This window comes from Dendrobates tinctorius, unplaced genomic scaffold (genome assembly GCF_039654945.1).
Source record: "Dendrobates tinctorius isolate UK_male_01 unplaced genomic scaffold, ASM3965494v1 ptg000081l, whole genome shotgun sequence".
NCBI lineage: Eukaryota > Metazoa > Chordata > Amphibia > Anura > Dendrobatidae > Dendrobates > Dendrobates tinctorius.
The window spans coordinates 47252-74336 of record NW_027361749.1 but is presented as its reverse complement, the minus strand read 5'-3'; the positions used below and the strand labels follow the sequence as shown (position 1 = coordinate 74336).

Genomic DNA, 27085 nt, shown 5'->3' with positions numbered 1-27085 from the left:
CTTAGTAGGGTCAGAGGCCTTGTCTCCCTACAAGAGAGAGAAGGCATACTAAGCAATCTCCGAGACTACTCTGGACAGAAAAGAGGGGACCCACCCCGCTACTTACAGTAGGAGGGTGACACTGTGCTCTGCAGTAGCAGGCAGTAAGGTTTTGTCGCCGTCCATGGTCAGTCTGCCACAGTCACTGTACAGATAATGGCCTTACCTGGATGCACCCAGACCAGGATTAGAATAACCAAGGTCCATCCAGCGTGTTGTGTGCTTCTCCTCCCCTCAGTCCACGGGTGGCGGTCATTTCAATCACCCCTCCCCACAGCTGAATTCCCCAGCTGCTCAGCGGCTGCACCTGCACACTCGGCGGTGTTCCATTCTGGTCCCGGCCCGCCTCAAGCTGCTTAGCGGCTGCCTGACAAAAAGCAGCCACGCTCAGCCCAGAAGGGCCGGTGGCTGGGGCCCTGCACGGCGCCCGCAGTCCGGTAACTGCAGGCCGCGCATGCGTTCCCGCCTGGCACGCAGGTGGAAGGCAAACTGGAAGTTCGGCGCCAGTCCCGATGCCACCTCCGGTGTGCACATGCGTGCCCAGATCGCATGCCGCATGGGGAGGACGACGCCGGGGAGCTCCAGGAGGACCCCAGCTGCACAGCACCGCCCCGCTTTACCCCGCTGAGGGGGCGTAGGAGGGGCGGGCAAGGGTCCCGAGTACCACCAAAGTGGAGACGGGAGCAGCCTTCCTACGGGGGAGAGCAGAGCCCCCGACAGTTGACTGCCCGGCGTTACAGGTATCTGATGTTGTAGTGCCTCCGGTCGCCGGCCACTGCAACACTATCAGGACCTCTTCATGCCCCATAGGGGACAGAAAAAACATTGGAGATAGCAGGAAGGGGAGTGTTATTTAACCTCTTGTGCATTTCCTGTCCCCCATTAGGGCAGGGAGACATCCTCCAATATGGCTGTCGTGGAAGGTGACTAGAGAAAGGTCCCTTAATCTGTTTCAGTAGACTCCACAAGCATGGGGAAGACTGCTGACTTGATGGATGTCCAGAAGACAGTCATTAGCACACTCCACAAGAAGGGTAAGCCACAAAAGGTCATTGCTAAAGAAGCTGATTGTTCACAGAGTGCTGTATCCAAGAATATTAAAGGAAAGTTGAGTGAAAGGAAAAAGTATGGTAGAAATAGGATAACCACAGCCTTGAAAAGATTGTTAAGTAAAGACAAATCAAAAGTTTGGGGGAGATTCACAAGGAGTGGACTGCAGCTGGAGTCATTGCTTCAAGAGTCACCACACACAAACGTATCCAGGACATGGGCTACAAGTGTCGCATTCCTTGTGTCAAGTCACTCATGACCAATAGACAACGCCAGAAGCGTCTTACCTGGGCCAAGGAGAAAAAAAACTGGACTGTTGCTCAGGGTTCCAAGGTGTTGTTTTCAGGTGAAAGTACATTTTGCATTTCATTTGGAAATCAAGGTCTCAGTGTCTGGAGGAAGAGTGGAGAGGCACACAATCCAAGCTGCTTGAGGTCTAGTGTGAAGTTTCCACAATCAGTGATGGTTTGGGGAGCCATGTCATCTGCTGGTGTAGGTCCACTGTGTTTTATAAAGACCAAAGTCAGCGCAGCTGTCTTAGGCCTGTTTCACACTTCCGTTTTTTCAAATCCGTCAAAATCCGTTGGTTTCCGTAAAAAAACGGATCCGCCATTTTTTTGCAGGATCCGTATTTTTTGTCCCATAGACTTCCATTAGTGGTTACCGCGGATCCGTCAAAAAAACGGATCCGTTTTTTAAAAACGGATCCGTTTGCATCAGTTTCCGTCAAAAAAAACGGAAACGGATCCGTTTGGCGGACACAAAAACGGAAGTGTGAAACAGGCCTAACCAGGAAATTAGAGCACTTCATGCTTCCCTCTGACAAGCTTTTTAGAGATGAAAATCTCATTCTCAAGCAGGACTTGGTAACTTTTGGCAGTGTGGACATGTGCCAATACGTGGTAAAAAAAAACAAAAAAAACAAACACAGCATCACCTTGCTTGATTGGCCAGTAAACTCGTCTGACCTTAACCCCATAGAGAATCTATGGGCTATTGTCAAGAGGAAGAGGAGAGACACCAGGCCCAACAATGCAGATGAGCTGAAGGCTGCTATCAAAGCAACCTGGGCTTCCATAACTCCTCAGCAGTGGCACAGGCTGATCGCCTCCATGCCATGCTGCATTTATGCAGTAATTGAAGCAAAAGGAGCCCCAACCAAGTATGGAGTGCATTTACTGAACATACATTTCAGAAGGCCAACATTTTAGATTTGAATCCCTTTCCGACATTGGAAATAATAGTATACCCTCATTTGAATCCCTCCGTTTGATGTGAGCTCTGTCGCTGAGCCCACATCTTTCCGTTTTGAACAGCTGACATTTGCTTCCAACAGCCACGGGTGAAATTGCGATAACAGTTCTCCAGCAGACCTCTATGGTTGTCATAGCCGGATTGCCATGAGCTCCGCCCGATGGATGGCACTCATAGCAAGTGAGCATTTCTGCTACACACAGGCGATCTGATTATCACCTGTGTGATCAGGCAACTGCATCTCCTAGTCTCCCATGGAGACTATTGAAGCATGCAAAAAGTAAAAAAAAAAAAAAAAAAGTTTAAAAAAAAGTAATCTAAAAAGTTAAAATCATCTTCCTTTAGCCCCATTCAAAATAAAATATAAAAAAAATTTCAAATATACACATATTTGGTATCGCCACATTCAGAATCGCCCGATCAATATAAAAAAAAAAATTAAAAAAAAATTAACCCAATCGCTAAACGGTGTAATGAGAAAAAAATTCAAGACATCAGAATTATGTATTTTGGCCATTACATTGCAATAACTGGCGATCAAAAGATCGCATCTACACCAAAATGGTATCAATAAAAAAGTCAGCTTGGTGCACAAAAAAAAAAAGCCCTCTGCCAGCCCCAAATCGTGAAAAATCGAGACACTACAGGTCTCGGAAAATGGCAATTTTTCTTCACCACCTAAAAAGGACCTAGACATGCTTGGTGTATATGGACTCAAAATGGCCAGGAGAATCATAATGACAATTCTAGTGTGGCGCCCCTGAGGGTCAAGTCGCCACAGAGGTACTGCACCTCATCCAGAGGTGTGGTATCCCACTCTCAGGTAAGGCCTGTTTCACACATCAGTTTTTTAGTTCAGTCAAAATCCGCTAAAATGGCGGATAGCGGATCCGTTCCTGTAGTGACCACGTTTGTCACCGGACCGTTATTTTAACACGGGGAGGAAAAGAGAGAAAGAGAGAAAGAGAGAAAGATAAAGAAAGAGAGAAAGAGAGAAAGATAAAGAAAGAGCGAAAGAGAGAAAGATAAAGAAAGAGCGTGAGAGAGCGCAAGAGAGGAGAGCGCGCGAGGAGAGAGCGCGCGAGGAGAGAGCGCGCGAGGAGAGAGCGCGCGAGGAGAGAGCGCGCGAGGAGAGAGCGCGCGAGGAGAGAGCGCGCGAGGAGAGAGCGCGCGAGGAGAGAGCGCGCGAGGAGAGAGCGCGCGAGGAGAGAGCGCGCGAGGAGAGAGCGCGCGAGGAGAGAGCGCGCGAGGAGAGAGCGCGCGAGGAGAGAGCGCGAGAGGAGAGAGCGCGAGAGGAGAGAGCGCGCGAGGAGAGAGCGAGCGAGGAGAGAGCGAGCGCGCGAGAGAGGAGAGAGCGAGCGCGCGAGAGAGGAGAGAGCGAGCGCGCGAGAGAGGAGAGAGCGAGCGCGCGAGAGAGGAGAGAGCGAGCGCGCGAGAGAGGAGAGAGCGAGCGCGCGAGAGAGGAGAGAGCGAGCGCGCGAGAGAGGAGAGAGCGAGCGCGCGAGAGAGGAGAGAGCGAGCGCGCGAGAGAGGAGAGAGCGAGCGGAGAGGGGAGAGCGGAGAGAGGCAGAGAATTTTTCAGCTGCCAGAACAGAGTTTAGGGTTAAATTTCCGGCTGAGTGAAGTCTTTCGGGCATGTGCAGTGAGAAGTGCGGATCCTGCCGCCCGAAAAAACGTTGCGTGGTCCGTTCGGGCATGTCGGCGGACGTCAAAATTTTGGCGGATCCGCAAAAATACGGATCCAACGGATGGCCATCAGTCAAGATCCGCCGGTAATGCAACTCAATGGGAAAAAAAAAACGGATCCGCCAAGAAAAAAAGGCGGATCCGTTTTTTTTTGCAAAAACGGCAGATTTTGACTGATGGACACAAACGGATGTGTGAAACAGGCCTAAGGAGGGAGCACTACCCAGGACTCTAACACTCACATCCAACACACACCAGTTCAGTCAGCGCATCTGTGTGTACCCTTGTTGAGGATGGCCTCATCCCAGGCTGGCTAGGAAAGAGTGTTGGGGAGTGGGTGGGGAAGGTAGGAAAAAGGGGAGGAGCTTAGAAGGTGAGAGTGAGAGCAGTGACAGTTGGTGAGGAGATGGAGAAAGGAGAAGGACTACAGTAGGAAGAGCTAGAGAGAGTTGTGAGGGGAGCCTGAAGGAATCCCCTGGGAGGAAAGAAGGGGTCCTTGGGGCACGGGAAGTGCAGAAGCCACCCATGGGGCCCGTATCCAGAAGTGGAGGGACCAGGTCGCAGTGGGGGAACTTGGCCCTAAGACTAGTGGAGGACTACAAGACTCAGCTAGCAAGCCGGAGGCTGAGGTAACTATGTACCTCAGCCACAACCACATCGATTCACCAAAAAGGCAGCCATATAGGAGCAAGGGGACTCAGAACGTTGCCTGACAAGGTCCACGGCTGCTAGCTTGGGGACACTGTTTGTGAAGGTGCTGGGTAGATGAAGTGGAAACCAGTACAGAGAGACGGCCAGGCGAAAAATACATAGAAGGGAGTCCTGGAAAGGTGTATCCTAATCTACCTGGGAGTTTGCTGGACCCCTCACCTGGAGGACACGGCACTAAGCAGGCACCTGTGCACAAGAGAACTGTGAGTAAAATATTGGAAACTGCACCCTGCTGTGTCATCTGTGTCATTTCACCTGCTCTGCACTCACCACTACAGCCACCCACTTTACTTATAACATCCTAACTGCCCTGGGACACAGCTCTACCTGTGGGGAGCTTAACCATCTCTGGTGCCCTAACACCATCCCAGAGGATCTACATTGCAGCGTCGGCTACCCTTGCCAAATACCACGGGTGGCGTCAACTCAATCAATAGTAATAATCCATCATCATCATTTATTAATTTTACTGGACTCCCAGGGCCACGGGCCTGGTCACTGCTGCTGTGACATCCCCTTTAAGAGCTGATCAGCCGGTACTGAGTAAACCCACGGCCCTGTGGGATTGCTCCATTAGCATTTAGTGAAAATGCTTAAAAAAAAAAAAAATACTGTGGCATTACACCTTTTTTTTGCAATTTCAACACACTAAGAGGAGTTTTTTCCCTTTTTCCAGTAGACAATATGTTAAAACCAATGGTGTCGTTCAAAAGTACTTGTCCAGCAAAAATCAAGCCCTCACATGGCTATTTTGACCGAAAAAAAAAAAAAAAAAAAAAAAAAAAAAAGTTATAGCTCTGGGAAGAAGGGGAGCAAAAAACAAAAACACAAAAATACCTCCAGTCAAGAAGGGGTTAAAATCATTTTTCAAGCTGGTGTAATAAAGTATTCTAATTTACTGAGATAATGACTTGTGTTTTCATTGGCTGTAAGCCATAATCATCAACATTAACAGAAATAAACACATGAAATAGATATCGTATTTTTCGGACTATAAGATGCACCCCAATTTTCAGAAGGAAAATAGGGAAAAAAATAATGTGTCAAATGGGGGTCCGTCTTACAGTCCGAATTCAACTTACCTGGGAATGGATCCGGCACAGGTGGAGGAGGAGTGGTCACAGGGGTCATTAAGTGGTCCAGGCTTGTGCGGTGGCGGCTCTGTGCTGGGGCAGGTGGGCTCTGTGCGGTGCAGGGGTAGCGGCTCTGTGCTCCGGTGCAGGGGCGGCGGCTCCGCCGGCATTTCCTCCAAGCCCGGAGACCCCCGCACATCCCTTGCTGGCCGCCGCGATGTTGCGGTGGCCTCCGGGAACATGGATGCCGGGAAGATGGCCGCCAGTGCAGGGACAGCGCATGCGCAGGTTCAGATCTCGGGGGGACGAGATTCAAATCTCAGCAACGAGATCTCGTCCCCCGAGATCTCGGGACGAGATCTGAACCGGCGCATGCGCCGTCCCCGGACCGGCGGCCATCTTCCCGGAGGCCACCGCAACATGGCGGCGGCCAGCAAGCGATGTGCGGGGTACTCTGGGCTTGGAGGAAATGCCGGCGGAGCCGCCGCCCCTGCACCGGAGCACAGAGAGCCGCTACCCCTGCACCGAACTACAGAGCCCCGCGGCACCCGCACCAGCCTCCAGCCATGATCGGAGGTTAGTATATTGCAACCATAAGGCACACCCCCCACTTTCCTCCAAAATTTTGGGGGGAAAAAATGCGTCTTATGGTCCGAAAAATACGGTAACTGTGTGTAATGACTCTATATAATATAGGAGTTTCACTTTTTTGTATTGAAGAACTGAAATAAATTAACTTTTGGATGATATTATAATTTTGTGAGAAGCACCTGTGTGCGATGTGTGCAGACCAGGTTATCAAAGCGCTTTTACTTTCTAGGGAATCATGTAAAGACCCAATTATAAAATCCAGTTTTTGTTATTAAATACTTTTTTAAAATATACCCCCAATGGGTGGCACAAAGAACACACCACAAAACACAATGTCAACAGCAAACAAAAACAGTGTACTAGGTACCAGCTATGAATTCCACCTTACTGTTCCTGTGATGGATTACGGAACAGAAAAATGGAATTTACAGCGCAAATGTAAAGACAATCCATGTTAATGGAGAAAAAAAACAGATCTGTCATGACTCCTAAATAAAAAAAATAAAATAAAAAAATCATGCCAGTGTGAAAAGAAACTTACTATTGAATAGGAATTTTTATTATTTTTTTTTTTAAAAAAGCAATGAAAAAGAAATAGTTATTTTGACTATAAACTTTCAAAGAAAAACAATGTCCCTTAATTTTATAGTTGTGCAGCCAATTCGACTTGTGATTTGGTCTTTGGCTTTGCTTGCTTTTGTAGTTCTGTCCCATTCACTTGCAATACAAAGACATCACCTAATAACATACAAGGGTGGTGCTGGGTCTGGGGCAGAGAAATAAAATACACCAAATTCTAGTTTTACGCCAACCTTAGCATCAACTCACATTTTTTATAAAAGCAATGCTCTTGACATTTACATTCAGTTTATTAAATTGCAATTTTACCCATCTCCCCATCTTTTAATTATTCTTGAAAGGGAAACAAGTGCTTTGTAACGCCATATACACAAATATAAACCATGATGTTAGCATTAGGTTACAAACAAAATCTAAACCTGCAGTATAAACCTGAAATAAGAACGAAAGAGGAGAAAGGCTTGTTCTCTTACCACCTGTTTTACGTTGACAGGTTTCAGAGGCTGGGGCGCAGAAGAGGTAGTCTGATGGACCTTCACAGTGCCGAGTGCTGCAGAACCAACTGGTTTTACTGTCTGCATGGAGGAGGATGCTGAAATCTTAAAAGAGCTTGCGGTAGTGGTCTCTGGTGGAGGGTTCTGTGGTCCACACTGCAAGATAAATTCCTGGGAATTTGGCATCAGACGTCGCAGAGATGGAAGACTCTTCTATGTGAAAAGAATAACAAAACAGTTAATTGACATACATGTATATTAGCATATGTGGAATTAACATTTAGATATACTGTGTATACTATTATAACACCTTAGGATCACTATCAGATCAGTGGAAGTTAGATCCCTAGCACCCCCCACCATCAGTAGCTTTCAGCGCCAGCATCACGTATACAGTCAAAGACAGAAGAGCGTGGCGCTATCCAGTCTGTGGCCATTCCTGTATCTCAGCTCCTATTCATTTCATTCACAGCGGATCTGCAGTACCCTGCAGTGGCGACTGCACAGGGAGCAGAGATGGGCCGTTCAGCACTGTCACCTCCTGCTGGAGCTGAAGAGTTGGTGTGGTGTCAGGCCCCAACTTATTTTACCTATCCTAACAATAGTTCACCAATACCATTAGCCTACAAAAGTCTTCCAGTCAATAAAACACAACCAACCACATTGTGCAGCTATAGGGGAGTCCATAACATGCTGAAACCCAAGAGATATACATACAAAACACTAGGGCTCACCGATACAAAAATATAGAAACAAACATAAATGCAACATTTGATTATCAATACTGCTCTCTGAATGCACTATTAAAACGTATTGACAACATAGGTGATGGTCTCCTGCTCAAGATCAAACTATGATCTATATCGAAAAGTTACAAAAACTGACAAAATGGTTATTTTCACCATCCCCTCCAAAAAATTAACCCCTTTACCCCCAAGGGTGGTTTGCACGTTCATGACTGAGCCAATTTTTACAATTCTGACCACTGTCCCTTTATGAGGTAATAACTCTGAAACGCTTCCATGGATCCCGTAATTCTGACATTGTTTTCTCGTGACATATTGTACTTCATGTTAGTGGTAAAATTTCATTGATATAACTTGCGTTTATTTCTGAAAAAAATGGAAATTTGGCAAAAATTTTGAAAATTTTGCAATTTTCCAACTTTGAATTTTTCGGCCCTTAAATCAGAGATATGGCACACAAAAAACTTAATAAGTAACATTTCCCATATGTTTACTTTACATCAGCACAATTTTGGAACCAAAATTTTTTTTTGTTAGGAAGTTATAAGGGTTAAAAGTTGACCAGCGATTTCTCATTTTTTCAACACCATTTTATTTTTACGGACCATATCACATTTGAAGTCACTTTGAGGGGTCTATATGATAGAAAATACCCAAAAGTGACACCATTCTAAAAACTGCACCCCTCAAGGTGCTCAAAAGCATATTCAAGAAGTTTATTAACCCTTCAGGTGCTTCACAGGAATTTTTTGAATGTTTAAAAAAAAGAAAATGAACTTTTTTTCACAAAAAAATTACTTCAGGTCCAATCTTTTTTATTTTACCAAGGGTAATAGGAGAAATTGGACTGCAAGTGTTATTGTGCAATTTGTCCTGAGTACGCTGATACCCGATATGTGGGGGGGGGGGGGGGGGAACCACTGAATCGGCGCATCGCAGAGCTCAGAAGGGAAGGAGCGCCGTTTGACTTTTTCAATGCAAAATTGGCTGGAATTGTGATCGGACACCATGTCACATTTGGAGAGCCCCTGATGTGCCTAAACAGTGGAAACCCCCCACAAGTGACCCCATTTTGGAAACAAGACCCCCCAAGGAACTTATCTAGATATGTGGTGAGAACTTTGAACCCCCAAAGGGCTTCACAGAAGTTTACACCGTACAGCCGTAAAATTAAATAAATATATCTTTTCCACAAAAATTATAGTTTCACCCCCAATTTTTATTTTCAAGGGTAACAGGGCCCCAAAAGTTATTGTGCAATTTGTCCTGAGTACGCTGATACCCCACATGTGGGGGTAAACCACTATTTGGGCACATGGCAGAGCTCGTAAGGGAAGCAGCGCCATTTGACTTTTTTGGCTGGAATTGTAATCGGACGCCATGCCGCGTTTGGAAAGCCCCTGATGTGCCTAAACAGTGGAAACCCCCCACAAATGACACCATTTTGGAAACTAGACCCCCCCCAAGGAACTTATCTAAATGTGAGGTGAGCACTTTGAACCCCCCAGTGCTTCACAGAAGTTTATAACGCCCGGGCGTAAAAATAAAAAAGAAAATCCTTTTTTCCACAAACATGATCTTTTAGTCCCCATTTTTCTTGTTTTGCCAAGGGTGACAGGAGAAATTGGACCTCAAAAGTTGTTGTTCAATTTGTGCCGATTACACTGATAAACCATATGTGGGAGAAAACTACTGTATAGGCACACGTCGGGGCTTGGAAGGGAAGTAGTGACATTTTGGAATACAGACTTTGGAGAGCCTCTGATGTGCCTAAACTGTTGAAACTCCCCACAAGTGACCCCTTTTTGAAAACTAGACCCCCTAAGGAACTTATCTAGATGTGTGGTGAGCACGTTAAACCCCCAAGTGCTTCACAGAAGTTTATAACACCCGGGCGTGAAAATAAAAAAAACCCATTTTTTTCCCCACAAAAATTATATTTTTGCCCCCAATTTTTTATTTTACTAAGGGTAACAGGAGAAATTGGACCCCAAAAGCTGTTTTGCAATTTGTCCCGAGTAGGCTGATACCCCATATGTGGGAGTAAAACACTGCTTGGGCGCATGGCAGAGCTTGGAACGGAAGGAGCACTGTTTGACTTTTTCAACGCAGAATTGAGATCAGACGCCATGTTGCGTTTGGAGAGCACCTGATGTGCCTAAACAGTGGAAACCCCCCAATTCTAATCCTAACAGGAAAATGGATATAAATACATTTTAATTTTATTATTTTTCCCTAACTAAGGGTGTGATAAAGGAGGGTTTGATTTACTATTTTTAGCGGGTTTTTGTTTGGCAGCTGTCATACGCTAAAAGACACTTTTTATTGTAAAAATACTTTTTGCATCACCACATTTTGAGAGCTATAATTTTTCCATATTTTGACCCACCGAGTCATGTGAGGTCTTATTTTTTGCAGGACGAGTTGACGTTTTTATTGGTACCATTTTCGGGCACGTGACATTTTTCGATCGCTTTTTATTCCGATTTTTGGGACGCAGAATGAGCAAAAACCAGCATTTCTTGAATTTCTTTTGGGGGGTGCGTTTACACAGTTCCGCATGTAGTAAAATTGATAAAGCGGTTTTATTCTTCGGGTCAGTACGATTACAGTGATACCTCATTTATGTCTTGTTATGTTTTGGCGCTTTTATGCAATGAAAACTATTTTATATAAAAAATTATTTTTGCATCACTTTATTTTGCGAGCTATAACTTTATTTTTTCCCTGATGACGCTGTGTGGCGGCTCGTTTTTTGCAAGACAAGATGGCATTTTCAGCGGTACCATGGTTATTTATATCCGTCTTTTTGATTGTGCGTTATTGCACCTTTTGTTCGGCGGAATGATAATAAATCATTGTTTTTTGCTTTGTTTTTTATTTTTTAAGGGGTTCACTAATGGGACAGTTTTATAGGGCGGGTTGTTACGGACGCGGCGATACTAAATATGTGTACTTTTATTTTTTTTATTTCCAAAAAATGAATTTATTAGGGAATTTATTTTTTTTAATATAGCAATTTTTTATACATTATTTTTACACTTTACTTTATTACATTTTCCCGGGGGGGGGGGGGGGGGGTCATCACTGTCATGCATCAGATCACGTCACACAGCGCTGTGTCAGATCAGTGATCTGACAGGCGCTGCACAAGGCTTCCTCATGCCTGCGCTCTGCAGGCACTGAGGAAGCCGCCTCCCTGCAGGCCCCCGCGGCCATATTGGATCCGAGGACTGGCAGGGAAGGAGGCCCCCAGAGCAGCAAAGCACATCGCGCTGCGCTGGGGGTCGCAGGGAAGCACAGAGGGAGTCCCCTCCCTGCAGATGCTTCGCTAAACCCCCGGTACACTGCAATCGTGTTTGATCGCAGTGTGCCAGGGGTTAACGTGCCGGGTGCTGTGATAATCAGCTGACACCCGGCCGGCAATCAGCGGCGCTCCCCCCATGACGTACTATCCCATCCATGGGCATTAAGTCCCAGGGCATATGGACGGGATAGTACGTCCAGTGTCAGAAAGGGGTTAATAAAGGTTAATACATTTTAAGTGCTCTAATTACTCATACAAGATTGCAACCTTACCCACAAATCATAGGATTCATTAACCTGTTAACGACAGGGTCATTTTCTTCAGTCCCTAACAAGCACATTTTTTAGGCATTGTAGCACATGTGTTTTTAACAACTTAAAAATGTTTCTCATTCGGATATTCAATTTGCACAGGTATGCAAAATTTTGGTTTATGAAAATGGTTTAAAATCCAGTGACTGATTCTTATACCCCGATTTAAAAAAACACTTCTATTTTTTTAACCATCACGTCTGGATTTTGCACAAACAAGAAATTATGTAAAAGCAAGATGAACAAGAAAAATCTTTACTGTAGCCAAAAGTGCACACAATATTGTATATAAAAATGTATTGAACATTCATTCTGCAGCTTTATTGGAAATTCTTGTGCCTTTTTCTTTTCTCTTCAAAAGCTTCTCTTGATAGCTTCTCTTATAGAAGGCCTGCAGATCTTGTCTTTGAAGCATCCAACAGTTGTCACCCCATCATGTTCACATTCCATCTACCGTGGTATCATTGTTACCTCTTCTTCATATTCTGATTAAATCTTTCTCCTTGCTCTTCGCTAACAGCGGAAGTATTTCAAATGGGAATGTAAAAAATTTAACTTGATATTCATTAGACAACCCAAGGCTTTGAAACAACTGAGCATCTTCTCCAGGATGGACTTAAACTGTAAGCTCTTTTTGTTGATACCTAGAAATTTCTTTGGAACTTTAAAATAATGCCAAGCACTTTTCAGAACAGTTTTGATTTTAATTAGTTTAGGCCTGTTTCACACTTCAGTTTTTCGACATCAGTCAAAATCCGCCAAAATTTGAAAATGGCGGATCCGCCGTTTTTTCCCCATTGAAATACTTTAGTGGTGGATGGTCGTCCGTTACGTTCGCTATTCGGCGGATCCGCCAGAATCTGGCGGATTCTGTCTGAGGTGGACGGACTTTGAAACATTTTTTGTCTGCGTCAAAATGGCAGATCACGGCGGATCCGCCATCGTCCGTCAGTCGATAGAATGGCCGCCTATGGGCAGCGGATCCGCCATTTAGCGGAATCCGCTTTTTCGCACTGAGCATGCTCAGAAAAAAAAAGATAATTTTCCAGACAGTCCAAAAACTATATAAGGTGGGCTAATTGGGCCCAGACATGCAGTACCAGCATCAAGATGGAAGAAAGAAGGTACCAGACACAGCCTGACAGACAGCAAGAATCTGCCAGCATCCAGAGGCCTGCCACCAGAAGCCAGCTCCTGCCAACAGCAGTCAGGACAAAGTGAGGCCTGCCACCACCGAGCCAGGACCAGGCCTGCCAGTGCCAGCACCAACAGCCTGCCAGCAAAGACACCTGCAAGTGTGAGTATAACCTATGTGTTTGGCATTTCTGTGTGTACTATCTGCGTGTATTTTTATTATGCTTTTTTTTTTTCATAGTTTACTTGTTTTATTTTTGTTGCATGTGTACTGCATTTTATTTTCATACTACTGTAATTTTATTTGAATATTTCAAAGTGTGCTGTGATAGTGTGTTGTGTGTATTGAATGTGGTGTTACTAGTATTTTATGTGGTGTCACTGTAGCATGTGTTCTGCAATTTATTTTTTTTTCATGTACTGTAGTATTTAAAATAAAGAGCATAGTACCTCCTACTTGTCAAAAAAAATGAAAACAAAAAAAATTATAAATACAAACTGTCTCCAAAAACTGTCCGTAGTATCATTGTAAAACTAGGTAACGTTAAGTGTGGGCATACATGCAACAAGGTCACGTTAAGTGTTGGTATACGTGCAATACCTAAACAAGGTCACGTTAAGTGTGGGTATACGCTCACTGATAGATTCTCAGTTAACTCTGCATCAGGGAATTACACACATGCAATACCAAAACAAGGTCACTTTAAAGTGTGGGTATACATACAATACAAAGTTTTTTTTTTTAAGGGTAACACGAGGTTTAGGGTTGGGAAGGTTGCGCATTTCACATATCAACATTCTATTATTTGGGGTAGATTTTCAATCAAAATATATCTGAAATTTTTTTTTTTATCTTATTACAAGTGTTTTTATACTTGCAGATCCATTCACAAAGAACCCGTAAACCATCTTGCAGCAGACCCGCCAGACCGCAGCAAACGCAGAGGAAAAAACGAAAATTTTCTCAGGAAGTATAAAGGCATGAAAGCTTTTGTTATCCTTTGTATAGTAGCTTAACAAGTGACTTTATACTTGCAGATCTGTTCAGGAAAGACCACAAACCGGCCCGCAGCAGACCCGCCATCCAGACCGCAGCAAACCCGCAAGCTAGGCCGGAGCAATAATGTCTTCTTCTGGGAGCTCCCCCTCACATCATCAGCGAACTGAGGTTATATAAAAATGGGTTTTTTTTTCCTCATTTTACACAATTTTTTTTTTTAATAATATATGTATGTATCATGTTTTCACAGGAAGCTGAATCTGAGGAGCTTCCAGAAGGAGACATGCAAGGTGGAGAAATGCAAGGAGGGGGCTCGCAGAGTGTAAGGTTAGCAGATACAAACACATACATAATGCTACCCCCAACACAAGCATTCATCACAGCACACACAATAACTACGCATCCATCCAAGCACATTTTTTATTTATTTTTTTTTACAGTCTTCACAATCCAGTGCCCGCACTAGAGCGACTCCCAGGACATCCCAACATCGTCGAGGTGATGCTTCCGGTGGTCGGCGAACAGTAAGTAACCCTTTATTTGGGTGATTGATTAATGAGCCTCATGTGTCTGAATTTAATATTCCTTTTTTTTTTCCACAGGTTTCACAGCGTGCTCCCCACAGACCAGTAGAAGAGGGAATCATCATCGATGTGGACACCCTCATCGAGGCTGTGCAACCGCGGGAGCCGCTGTGGGACCTGGCAAACCGCTACCATGCCGACCAACCAACCACCCGACGTCTATGGGATGAAGTGTGTTCGGAGGTTGTAGACAACTGGGAGGAGCTCGATGCGAGGGCCAGGGATTTTGTGCGCAAGTATCCCAATTCCAGTAACTTATATTACAGCATGTGACGTGTTGAATACTAACCACTTTGTTTTTTTCCTTCACAGGTGACAGGGTTATCATACGGTGGCGGTCACTCAAGGACCGCTTCAAGAGGGACTTCAACAAGGAGATGCAGGCCCCGAGTGGATCGAGAGGTCGCAGGAGCACCCAGTATAAGCACTACAGAGCCCTGTCGCTCCTCCGGTCGACGATGGTGAGCAGAAGGTAAATATTCCACACACCATTTCTGTAGTACAAATGTTGACATGTTTAACCAAATTTTTTTTTTTCAGCAAGGCCAAATGAAATATCAATATATTAATATATATTTTTTTCTCTTTTCTAGCACCATCTGCAGTGCTCAGAAGCCTGCTTCTGAGTTGCCTCCCTCTGGAGAGATCCCTTCATAGACCGCCACCGGGGACCACATCCAGGTATCCGACCCCTCTGTACCTTCCCTCTAGTCTCGTCCCTCTGTCCCATCCACCAGCACTGGAGCAGCAGTGCAGTCTTCATCACATGAAGCTGCAGGTGACGATTTACAGTACCCTTTACCCCACCCTTCTGACACTGCCGCAACATCTCTACCAACTTTTGGTTCTAGACGGCAGCGTCAGAGATGTCAGGAAAGGAGGACTTTGACTGTTTGAATCTGAATTCAACCGTCCAGAATGCATTCCGAATTTTGGGGCAACAGTTAACTTCTGGGTTGAACATGATAAATCAAAATATCATAGAACTCAGAAGTTGTATGGAGCGGATGAATTCAGTCAAACCAGGCGCCGAGACATTTTTTTTTTCAGTCAGTTGTCCAGCAAATGGAAGATTTAAATCCTCACCTACAGATGCATGTGATGCAAGCATGTCACAATGCTCTAGTGACTGCAGTATCCCAGGCCTCCCAATCTACCCATGCACCTATTCCATCACCTTCTCATTCCACCGTCCATCCTCCCTCCGTCATTCCTCCCACCACTACTTCTCCTTTCTCTAGTTCCCCATTCCATTCTTCCCAGTACCTTCCTTCCCCTCCTCCTCTGTCCATCAACTCCCATCCCAACCTCATGTTTTAATCCCCCCTTCCACTTCTGATCCTCACCAACCTTGCTCCAATTTCAAAACAATTTTTTTGTGTGTTTTAATTTTTTTCTTTAGTGTTAGGTAAACAAAAAAAAAAAAAAAAACAGTAGTGCTGAGGTTAAATACAAAACACTTGGGTAAAGGTAATACACGACACTTTGGTAAATGTAAAAAAAAGGTTCAATGTACACTGGTGGTGTACAGGTATATACACAACACTTGAGTAAATGTACCATAACTCTGAAACAAAAAAGGAAAAAATTACAAAAGTTTTTCTTATACAAAAAAGGAGCCTTGGTATAAAATAACCAAAAAAAAAAAAAAAAAAAATTTATACCTGTCATCTTGCCAGTCAACTCTTCCTTCTTCTGGTGACACAAAATAATCAACAAATGTGTCCCTCATTCTTGTCACTGACAGTACTCCGAACACTTGTCTGGTGATAATCCCACAAGGTGGTTTCACAAACATTTTCTTCCATGGAAACAGGTTCCTTTGAAATTGCAAAATTGTGCAGGATGACACACGCCTTCACCACCTCATCCACAGTCTCAGTTTTCATTTTAATGGCAGTAAACAGCACTCTCCATTTTGATGTTAAAATCCCAAAAGCGCACTCCACCACTCTTCGCTCTCTTGTCAATCGATAGTTTAAGATTTTTTTTGTGTGGGTCAATCCATAACTTCTATATGGCTTGAGATGTTTAGAGAGTTGAAATGCATTGTCTCCAACACATATAAATGGCATTGGTGGGCCTGTTGTTCCAGGGAGTGGTCTTGGAGGTGGGAATTCAAAATTTTCTCCATACAAAAGACAGCCCATTGCGGACATCTTGAATACCTGCGAATCATTGGATGGACCATACGCACCAATGTCAACCGCAATAAATTTGCATTTGGAGTCTGCAATGGACATCAATACAATGGAGAAGAATTTCTTATAGTTGAAAAATTCAGATCTGGATCCAGTGGGTTTCACAATCCTTATATGCTTCCCATCCACTGCACCAACACAATTCGGAAACTGGCAGATTTCTTGAGAGTTGTCCGCAATCTCCAGCCACCTTTCCTGTGGGATGTACTCCTCGTGTAGATAATCCCACAATGCCTGGCAGGTCTGTTGGACTATTCCAGAGATTGTCGATATCCCAAGCCGGAACTGGTAATAGAGGGAGGTGATGGATTCTCCAGTTGCCAGGAATTTGTTAAAAAAAAGGGTAAAAAGTAAAATTTATACAAACTACAAGCAACAACATGACAAAGTCTGCAGAATCTGAAAACTAAATTAAAAAAAAAAAAAAAAAAAAAAAAATAACTTACCGAAGGGTCACCATCAAACGCTCTGCCGGTGATATAGACAAGCGCAAATAGGTGTCCCTTCTATGGATTTGTGCTCCGACACGCTCCACCAAAATTTCAAACAAGTCCTGTCTCATTCGCACAAAATTAAAGAACTTGTCTGGGTTATCCCTCAATTCCAGATAAAGTGTTGAAAAAACGCCAAGGGTAAACCTCTGTGCATTTATAGGATGAATCCACTGCCGTCTCTTCCTTCTCCGACGCAGGATTCGCAGTCTTGTTTTCTCCCTCTGCAGAGCAATAATTGCCAAACTATTGCATTGAAAATCAAAATCCACATAGATGCCATTAATATTCGCTATTACTCCTTCCATCTCTGCCACTAGCTCTACAACCTTTCAAAGATATTGTGTTAAAACACCCTAGATATATTTTTCCCCTAGTTTCCAGGATCCAATCGCATTTGGGAGTATTTTCCAAGAGCCAATCATATTTGGGAGCATCCTATTTTGAAGGTGTGGAAAAACAGATCCGTCAGAAAACGGACCCAACGGATGGCAAAAACAGATACCAGCGGATGGTACGGATCCGTTTGACGGATCCGTATAAAAATCCGTATAGCGGATCCGACAAAAAACGGATCCGCACCATCAGCTTGCATCCGTTTTGCCACATTTTTAGCGGATCCGCCATTTTCAAATTTTGACTGATGTCGAAAAACTCAATGTGAAACAGGCCTTAGAAGACAAGGTTCTTCATGAGTTTCCCAATATCCAAACCCACAAAAATGCCTTCCTTCAGTTCAGCTTCTGACATTCCCTGAAACTTGATACACAAGAAGATAAAAGTCTCTCCTTTTGGTTGAGCTTTCACACACTGCTTCATCAGTCCAACCTCAATGTGGAGTGGTGGCAGAAGAACGTTAGTGGGATCAACTAAACTTTACGCAACTATGTTCTTGAGTAAAGGTTGCAAAGATTTTCTCATTATCCAATTTTTTTGGCTCCAGTGATAAATCCTTCTTGATGCCCAAGGAGTCACAACATATTAACTACGAGTATTAAGGATGGTCAAGTTTCTTGAGAATAAAGTCTAAATTCTCATAGCATTCCTTTAAATGCTCAAATGCCCCACAAGCACTGAAGCATACCTGCTACCAATGTGCAGTAGCATAGCATTCAGATTTTTTTTTGGGTGAATCAATAGAGTCTACACTCAGTCACATCGTACTAAATGTTAAATTTTTCCATCAGCCCAGGAACATCACTGCAATACACTAGAGCAGTCTTAAGAAAGCTATTGAAGGAATTCATTTTATCTGCTTCTGTACGATGAAAAACCAATTCTAACCAGTTTATTGACAAGTCATCCACCAAAGGTCATGCAAAAGGGGTAAAAGTACAGTGCAAGAAAAAGCCTATGTAGTCAGGGTTTGTGAAAAAAAACTGTACGTGATGGAATTTTTTGGATATTTTTACTGAGTTCAGAAATTTAAAGTATATAAAAATCAATTTGCTTTTAAAAAAATTCTTATCTTGCAGATCTGTGTTACGTTTGCCTGTTTTTTGTAATATATTGGTTTAATTTTTACGGTTAATTTTATATTGATGAAAAAAATGAATAAAGTCCAGCTCACCAGTATGACATCATGGAACTCTGAGCACGGATCCGCCGTGTCAAGGCGTGGATCAAAGCACAATAGAGGAAAATCCAGCTTCACGAGAAAGTGAAAAAAAATAAATTTTTTATTCACTTAAAATTTCAGAGATAGAGGATACAATATCAGCATAAATAGCAGCAAAAAAAATGCGTTATCAACGCGTTTCTGGTGTCGCAGCACCCTTGGATTTTTTCACTTTCGCGTGAAGCTGGATTTTCCTCTAATTTTATATTCCATTTTCTTGCGGATATTGGTGGAAAATGTCAAAATAAATAAATAAAATGCGAAATGCGTGTCTATTTCTTGAGTTTTTTGATTATTATTTTACACCCACAAAAAGACTATTTAAAACTACCAGGTTTTTTTTAATTTTTTTTCTCCCTCTTGCTTTTGCATTTATATTACACACTGTGCCCGCTAGAAAGGTTTCAACTCCTTCACCCCGGGGGATTTTCTGTTTTTTTTTTTTTTTTTTGTTTGTTTTTCCCCTTCCATTCTTCCAAGAGATACATTTTGTATTTTTTTGTCAATATGGCCGTATGAGTGCTTGTTTTTTTTGCAGGACGAGTTGTAATTTTAAATGACACCATTTATTTTACCATATACTGTAATGTACTGGAAAATTAAAAAATTTCAGAGTGAGTTGAAATTGCAAAAAATGTGTAAGTGTTTTTTCATTTTTTATTTACAATTTTCACTGTAACATTTATTATTATAGCACCATTAATTCCACGGCGCTTTACATGTGAAAAGGGGTTACATAACAAAAAACAAGTACAATAATCTTGAACAAAACTGACTCGGCAATGATTCTCCAGGTCAGTACATGTTCGCAGATACCAAACATGCAATAACCTTAAACCCAAAATAGTGTGGTAAATATGGTAGAGTGATGAAAGTTCCAATAAGTAAAACATTTTTTTTTTTTCTTACTGAAACATAGCATTAGAAAACTAGAAAGTGCCAAAAGAGGGACGCTGAACAAGTCAATGGGAGAACTTGAAAATTGGGGCATAACAGTGTAATTACCCCCCCATACCATGGTCCCTTGAAGAACCCAAAATCAACAAAGAAATCTCCCTTAGGAATGGTGTATAAGCATAAGTACATGGAAAACATCCAAGAGATCACAGTGGTCTCAATTAGCGTAAGCGTGTAGAAAAAATAGGTAGTAGAGACTTAAGGATATCAGAATCCACTATTTATCCCTGAGATGTCCCATGGTTCTATAGTCATAAATGGAATAAACCCCAAAACTTAGTGGTGAAATACACTATGCAAAGAGAAAGTGCATTAATAGAAAAAGAAGCTGGTGGAGAAATGTGCGTCGTGGTGAGGGGACGCTGAGCGAATCACTGCTGGCGGTCTTACCTCTTAAACATACAGGTACACTTTAAAAACCATTTTGTATTTTTCGATCAATGCACTTGAAGCTTTGTTAGTGCTTCCCAATCTGTATAAACAATCAGGAAAGGAGGGGGAAGCCGGGTCAGTGGTGATATCTGTTAACAGATCACTGTGAGTATAGTCTGCCATGAAACCCATTAGTGAGAGTCCTGTTTACAAAGGACAATGCACTGATGAGAACAATGATATTTTGCGCTGTGCTGATAGTTTCACCTGGTGAACAAGCATTTTGTTCGTTCATCAGCAGCCTGTTTATACAGCAAGTTCATTGTGAAATGATAGTCTGATTATCATTCGGTGCATCAAGCTAAACAGTTTAACCCCTTCCCGATCTTTGACGCCACGTAGGAGTCATGAAAAGTCGTGCCAATACGACCCATGACGCCTATGTGGCGTCATGAATTGATTAACCCCCTGCAGGTCGGTTAACCGGGGTCACTGAAAGGTCACCCGACCCGCACACAGAGGACACTTGAGAGTTAACCACAGGGGGCGTGGCTTAGCCCCCACATGCCTACGATCGCTCTGATTGGCTGTTAAAAGTGAAAGCCAATCAGAGCTATTTGTAATATTTCACCAATGAAATTTGGTGAAATTACAATCCAAACTGCGAACAAAGGAGGAAAAAATAGGTATTAGACCTACCGGTAATGATGTTTCCAGGAGTCCATCCTGACAGCACTATGGAGGACGTCCTCCTCCTCCTTACAGGGACAGGAAAGCACACGAGAGGTTAAAAGGCCATGTCCCACCCCCTTTCCCTCAGTGATTTGACAAGTACCACAAGGTGGATGATGCTAGTAACGGTTTAATGAAACAATCATATTACAGCATATGACATAACATAATACAACATAGTATAACATAACAGGGAGGGAACTACCCGTGCTGTCAGGATGGACTCCTGGAAACATCATTACCGGTAGGTCTAATACCTATTTTCCAGGACGTCCACCTGACAGCACTATGGAGAGTACCAAAGCACCTCCTCAGGGTGGGATTACTGCTTGGAGAACTTTTCTCCCAAATGCGGTTTGTTGGCCAGCTAACACATCTAGTTTGTAGTGTTTGCAGAATGTATTAAGACTAGCCCAGGTTGCCGCTCGACAAATTTGATCAACTGACGCCCCCGCCCGCTCGGCCCATGAGGCCGATACCGCCCTTGTAGAGTGGGCTTTTAAGGAATCAGGCGGGCTGGCGCCTTCAGCCTGGTAGGCGTCCGAGATTACTGAGGTAATCCAACGCGCTATGGACGCCTTAGAGGCCTTCTTCCCTTTATTCCTACCTCCAAAGAGAACGAACAGGTTCGGGTCGACACGCCAACTATTGGTGGCCTCTAGGTATTCTATAACTGCGCGCCTCACGTCTAGCGAGTGGAGCCGCCGCTCCTTCTCATTTCGGGGATTATCGCAGAAAGAGGGTAACACTACCTCCTGGTTCAGATTTCTTGTAGAGGCTACCTTCGGGGTAAATGCCGGGTCTAACCTTAGGATTATACTATCCTCTCTTATCTGGAGGTATGGATCCTTAGTGGATAGGGCCTGGATCTCCCCTATTCTTTTGGCCGTGGTAATGGCTACTAGAAAGGCCGTTTTACGAGTGAGAGCAGGGATGGCTATCTTCTCACTAAGGGCGAAAGTGTCCGAGCAGAGGAACCGAAGTACCAGGCCCAGGTCCCATGGCGGGGTGAGCTGCCTAATCGTGGGGCGCAGGCGCTGTGTGGCTTTTATAAACCTTATCACCCAGGGATGTGCAGCTAACTGATAATCGAAGAAGGCGCTCAAAGCTGAAACCTGGACTTTTAGAGTGCTGGGCTTGAGGCCTTTATTAAAACCTGCCTGCAGGAACCCTAGTATGTTAGGGAGATCAGGGGTACCTGCCACGAGCTCGGACCTGCCACCCTCCAGACAGAATCTCTTCCATATCTTCCGATAAATTGCAGACGTCACCGGCTTCCTGCTGGCCTGTAGGGTGGATATGACCTGCTCCGACAATCCTTTTGCCTTCAGGATGTCCCTCTCAGGATCCAAGCCGATAAATGGAGTCTTGCTGGGTCCGGGTGGTGGATCGGGCCCTGGTGGATGATGTTCTCCCACAAGGGCAGCTCGACTGGATCTTCTACTGCCATGGCTCCCAGAAGGGAAAACCAGCTTCTCCTCGGCCAGTATGGCACTATCAATATCACTCTTGCGTGGTCCTCGCGTATCTTTCTGAGCACTGCCGGTATGAGGGCCAGTGGTGGGAACGCATAAGAGAGGGATTCTCCCCAAGTCTGACTCAGGGCGTCTACACCCTCTGGATGGTCCATCGGATTTAGGGAGTAGAATCTGGGAACCTTCGAGTTCTTCCGGCTTGCGAAGAGATCTATACTGGGGTTCCCCCAGCGCTGACAAAGCTGGTCGAAGATCTCTACGTTCAATTCCCACTCTGTCGGGTGGATCTGTTGTCTGCTCAGGTAGTCTGCCACTTCGTTTTGGGAACCCTCTAGATGTACAGCGGTCACGGATCGAACTGTCCGTTCTGCCCACGTGAATATCTTTTCCGCCAGTGCCTGTAGTGGTTGATGTCTGGTTCCTCCTTGGTGTTTCAGGAATGCCACTGTCGTTGTATTGTCGGATAAAATGCGGACATGACGACTCTTTAGTACCGACCGGTTTCTCCGCAACGCTTCCCAGACCGCGAAGAGTTCCTTGAAATTGGAGGATCTGGCCTTGATGCTTGCTGGCCACTTCCCCTGGAAGATCTTCCCTTCTATGTGGGCTCCCCATCCCCACGCACTTGCGTCTGTGGTGACTACCACGTATGGAGAGGTTGTCCAATGCACGCCCACCTGAAGATTCCTGGCCTGTAACCACCAGCGAAGGGACTCCTTTACTCGTCCTGAGAGCCTTAGGGGTTTGTCTAGCGACGCCTGACTCCTGTCCCACCTCGCGAGAATCTCTCTTTGTAACAACCGCGAGTGGAATTGGGCCCAACGGACACACTGGATGCAGGCCGTCATGAGGCCCAGGACCTCCATTGCTTCCCTTATGGAGCATTGACGCCTCAACAGGCCTCTGGTTCTGGCCTGAATGGACTTCTGCTTCTGCTCGGGTAGCCAGGATATTCTGTCGGCTGAGTCTAGGAGGACTCCCAGGAATACCTTTCTGGTGTCTGGTGTGAGGTCCGACTTCTCCCAGTTGATCACCCAGCCCAGGAACTCCATCACAGTAGTTGTTCGGATCCTGTCTCGGATGAGCGCTTCTTTGGATCTTGCCACCAGTAAGAAGTCGTACAGGTACGGCACAATCACAATACCCTGATCTCTCAGGTAGGCCACCACCTTCTACCACCAGCTTTGTAAAGATCCTGGGAGCTGAGGCCAGCCCGAATGGAAGACCCTGGAACTGGAAATGGCAGGTCCGGGCTGGTGAACTGATCGCGAACCTTAGTAGGCCTTGGGATGAGGGATGAATAGGAACCTGATAGTATGCCTTTTTTAGGTCTAGGGTGCACATAACTGCGTCCCTGTCTATCAGAGGAATTGCGGATCAGATTGATTCCATCCGGAACCTCCTGTATCTGACCCAAGCATTTAGTGGCTTCAGGTTTATGATGGTGCGGGCCTCGCCGGATTTCTTTGTGATTGCAAACAGGGAAGAGTAGTGCCCTTTCCCTCTTTCTGACGGTGAAACTGGTATTATGACCCCTGAGCCCAACATGTCCTGAAGATCCGACCACATTGCGGAGTCCTCCTGGATGACAGTGGGGGCAATAAATCTGTCGGGGGGAGGAGAATAGAGCTCTATCCTGTAACCTTCTCTGATGGTTCTGAGGACCCACTGATTGTTGGTGACTCGTGACCAGTTTGCTGCAAAGTGGAGAAGTCTCCCCCCAATGCCTATGGCGTCATTGTCTCCTCGATCTAGATGTCGATGCAAATGGGGGACCTCTGTTCCTCCCACTTTGGCTGAAGGAGCCTTTGTAGGAGCTTCTATTAGACCTCGCCCGGCCCCTAAACTCTGACTGTCCTCTGAAGAAGGAGCCTCTCCGAAAGGACTGGGACCGCCTGGGCTTCTCTTCCGGGAATCCCTTATTCTTATCGGACACCAGCTCAAGGATATTATCCAGGGCTGGACCAAACACCCTCAGACCCGAGAAAGGGATGGCACATAACTTGGCCTTAGAAGGGTTATCCCCCGACCAGGATCTAAGCCAGACTGCTCTCCGGGCCGCATTAGAGAGGGAGCTGTTTCTGGCCGCAAACCTAACTGATTCCGCCGACGTATCCGACAGGAACGCCGTGGCTGATTTCAAGAGAGGAAGAGATGCTAGTATCTCTGACCTCGGGGTCTTGTTGGTTAGGTGTTCCTCCAACTGCCCCAACCACAGGAACATAGACCTGGCCACCGAGGTGGCTGCTATGTTGGCTCTAATCAGGGCCGCCGACGTCTCCCATGCTCTTTTTAACAAGACGTCCGCCTTTCTATCCATCGGGTCTCGAAGACCGGATGAGTCCTCGGCTGGGATAGCCGACTTCTTAGTAACCTTGGCGACCGGGACGTCGATCTTAGGGACTTCTTCCCACGCCCGAGTTTCCTCGGGATCGAAGGGCAGTCTATTTTTAAAGTTTCGGGAGAGTGTCAATCGACGCTCTGCTTCTTTCCACTCCTCCCGGATCATTGCTTTGATGTGCTCGCTCACAGGGAACACCACCTGTTTGCGGGACACCAGTCCTCCAAACATTAAGTCCTGTCTGGACTGTGGCTTAGGGACTTCTTCCATCTGCATGGTATTTCTGACCGTGTGTACCAGCTCGTCCGTATCCTCCAGTCTGAATAGGTACTTTCTGTTCTGCTCCTGACTATCCCCCAGGATCTCGCCTTCTTCCTCCTGATCTGAGTCCCGGAAATCGGATCCCTCACTAGAGCTCGCCTCTGATACTGGGACTGGTTCCCACCTCGGACGCTTGCGACCTGGCCCAGGGCTGGGGGATCGACGCCGGGATGTAGAGGCCTGAATCTCTTCCCTTATCAGCGACCTCATTTCGGAAAGTAGAGATGGCTGTTCCTCGCCTATGACCCTGGAGGTACAGGGACCGCATAGGGTCTTGCTATAGGTGTCTGGCAGCTTTACTCTGCACACCGGACATCTGACTGATTTGGCGGTGGCTTTCGCCGGGTCCTTCCCCGAGGGGGACTCAGCCGGGGTTCCCTTTTCCTGATAACATAAGGGGGCACCTCATCAGATCTGGGCTGTGGGGACGGGTGGGGAGGGTGGTCTGCGCTATGCGCACTTACCCCTCCACCAGATGCAGTGTTGCCTTCCATCCCCTGGCGTCCGATGCAGTCACACAGCCTGGAACAACCTGTGACGACTCTGGAGAACGCTTTGGTCCAGGAGCGCGCGCGCCCTGGATTTGAAACCGGCGTCTGACGTCACCGGATGTGACGCTGGTAAGCCGCGCCTCCACTTCCTGCCGGGCATCTGCGCGCGACCGCGCTCGGCGCGTGCAGGGAGCCATTCCTGCTATGGCGCTCCGGCCTCCACTGCCCAGCCGTCGGCGTCGTCCTGCCGCCCACTTCTGTCGGTGCCCGCACGGCCAGCCGCCTGCGGGGAGCCGACCCGTCCTGGAGCCGAGAGCCCCCCCACCGGGAGGAACGGCTCCCTCCAGGAGCGCCGTCCTGCTCCTGGCCTTTGGAGCCGAGGGACTCCCCACCGGGAAGTTTCGGCCCCGGGACCTCTTGACAGGGGAAGGATTGGACCGGCCGCACGATCCCCTGGGTCCCTCCGGTAAGCTCTCGCGTGTCCCTCCGTGCAGAGACAGGAAAAAACACTGAGGGAAAGGGGGTGGGACATGGCCTTTTAACCTCTCGTGTGCTTTCCTGTCCCTGTAAGGAGGAGGAGGACGTCCTCCATAGTGCTGTCAGGTGGACGTCCTGGAAAAATTTTTTTTTTTTTTTTTTTTTTTTTGAAACTCTGATCAAAATGAAAAAAAAAAAGTAAATACACCCCCCGTTTATCACCCCCATAGGTAGGCTCAAATAAAAAAAATATTTTTATTTTTCCATTAGGGTTAGAATTAGGGTTAGGGGTTGGCATTAGGGTTAAGATTAGGGTTAGGGGTGGGTTTGGTTAGGGGTGTGTTGGGGTTAGAGTTGGAGTTAGAATTGAGGGGTTTCCACTGTTTAGGCACATCACGGGATCTCCGAATGCGACATGGCGCCACGATTTATTCCAGCCAATTTTGCGATCAAAAAGTATAACAGCGCTCCCTCCATTCCAAGCCCCGACGTGTGCTCAAACAGTGGTTTACCCCCACATATGGGGTATCAGCGTACTCAGGAAAAATTGCACAACAACTTTGGGGGTCTAATTTCTCCTGTTACCCTTGGGAAAATAAAAAATTGGGGGCTAAAATAATTATTTTTGATGAAAAAAAAAATGATTTTTTATTTTCACGGCTCTGCGTTATAAACTTCTGTGAAGCACTTGGGGGTTCAAAGTGCTCACCACACATCTAGATAAGTTCCTTGGGTGGTCTAGTTTCCAAAATGGGGTCACTTGTGGGGGGTTTCCACTGTTTAGGCACATCACAGGCTCTGCAAACGTAACATGACGCCCGCAGACCATTCCATCAAGTCGGCATTTCAAAACGTCACTACTTTGCTTCCGAGCCCCGACGTGTGCCCAAACAGTGGTTCCCCCCCCCACATATGGGGCACCAGCGTACTCAGGACCAACTGGACAACAACTTTTGGGGTCCAATTTCTACTGTTACTATTGTGAAAATAAAAAATAGCGGGCTAAAATTCAATTTTGAGGAAAAATTTTTTTTTATTTTCATGGCTCTG

General features: G+C 45.6%; 1 protein-coding gene across 2 annotated transcripts in view; it reads right to left on the bottom strand.

The window, feature by feature from the left end:
* Positions 1 to 27085, bottom strand: part of LOC141096858 (transcription initiation factor TFIID subunit 4B-like) — a 186563-nt gene that overhangs the window by 128099 nt on the left and 31379 nt on the right. The window contains exon 5 of one of the 2 annotated variants that reach the window (XM_073583696.1): positions 7457 to 7690. In XM_073583696.1, the coding sequence (XP_073439797.1) occupies positions 7457 to 7690 (234 nt within the window). The remainder of the gene's footprint in view (positions 1 to 7456; positions 7691 to 27085) is intronic. The other variant, XM_073583697.1, reaches the window with a different exon arrangement.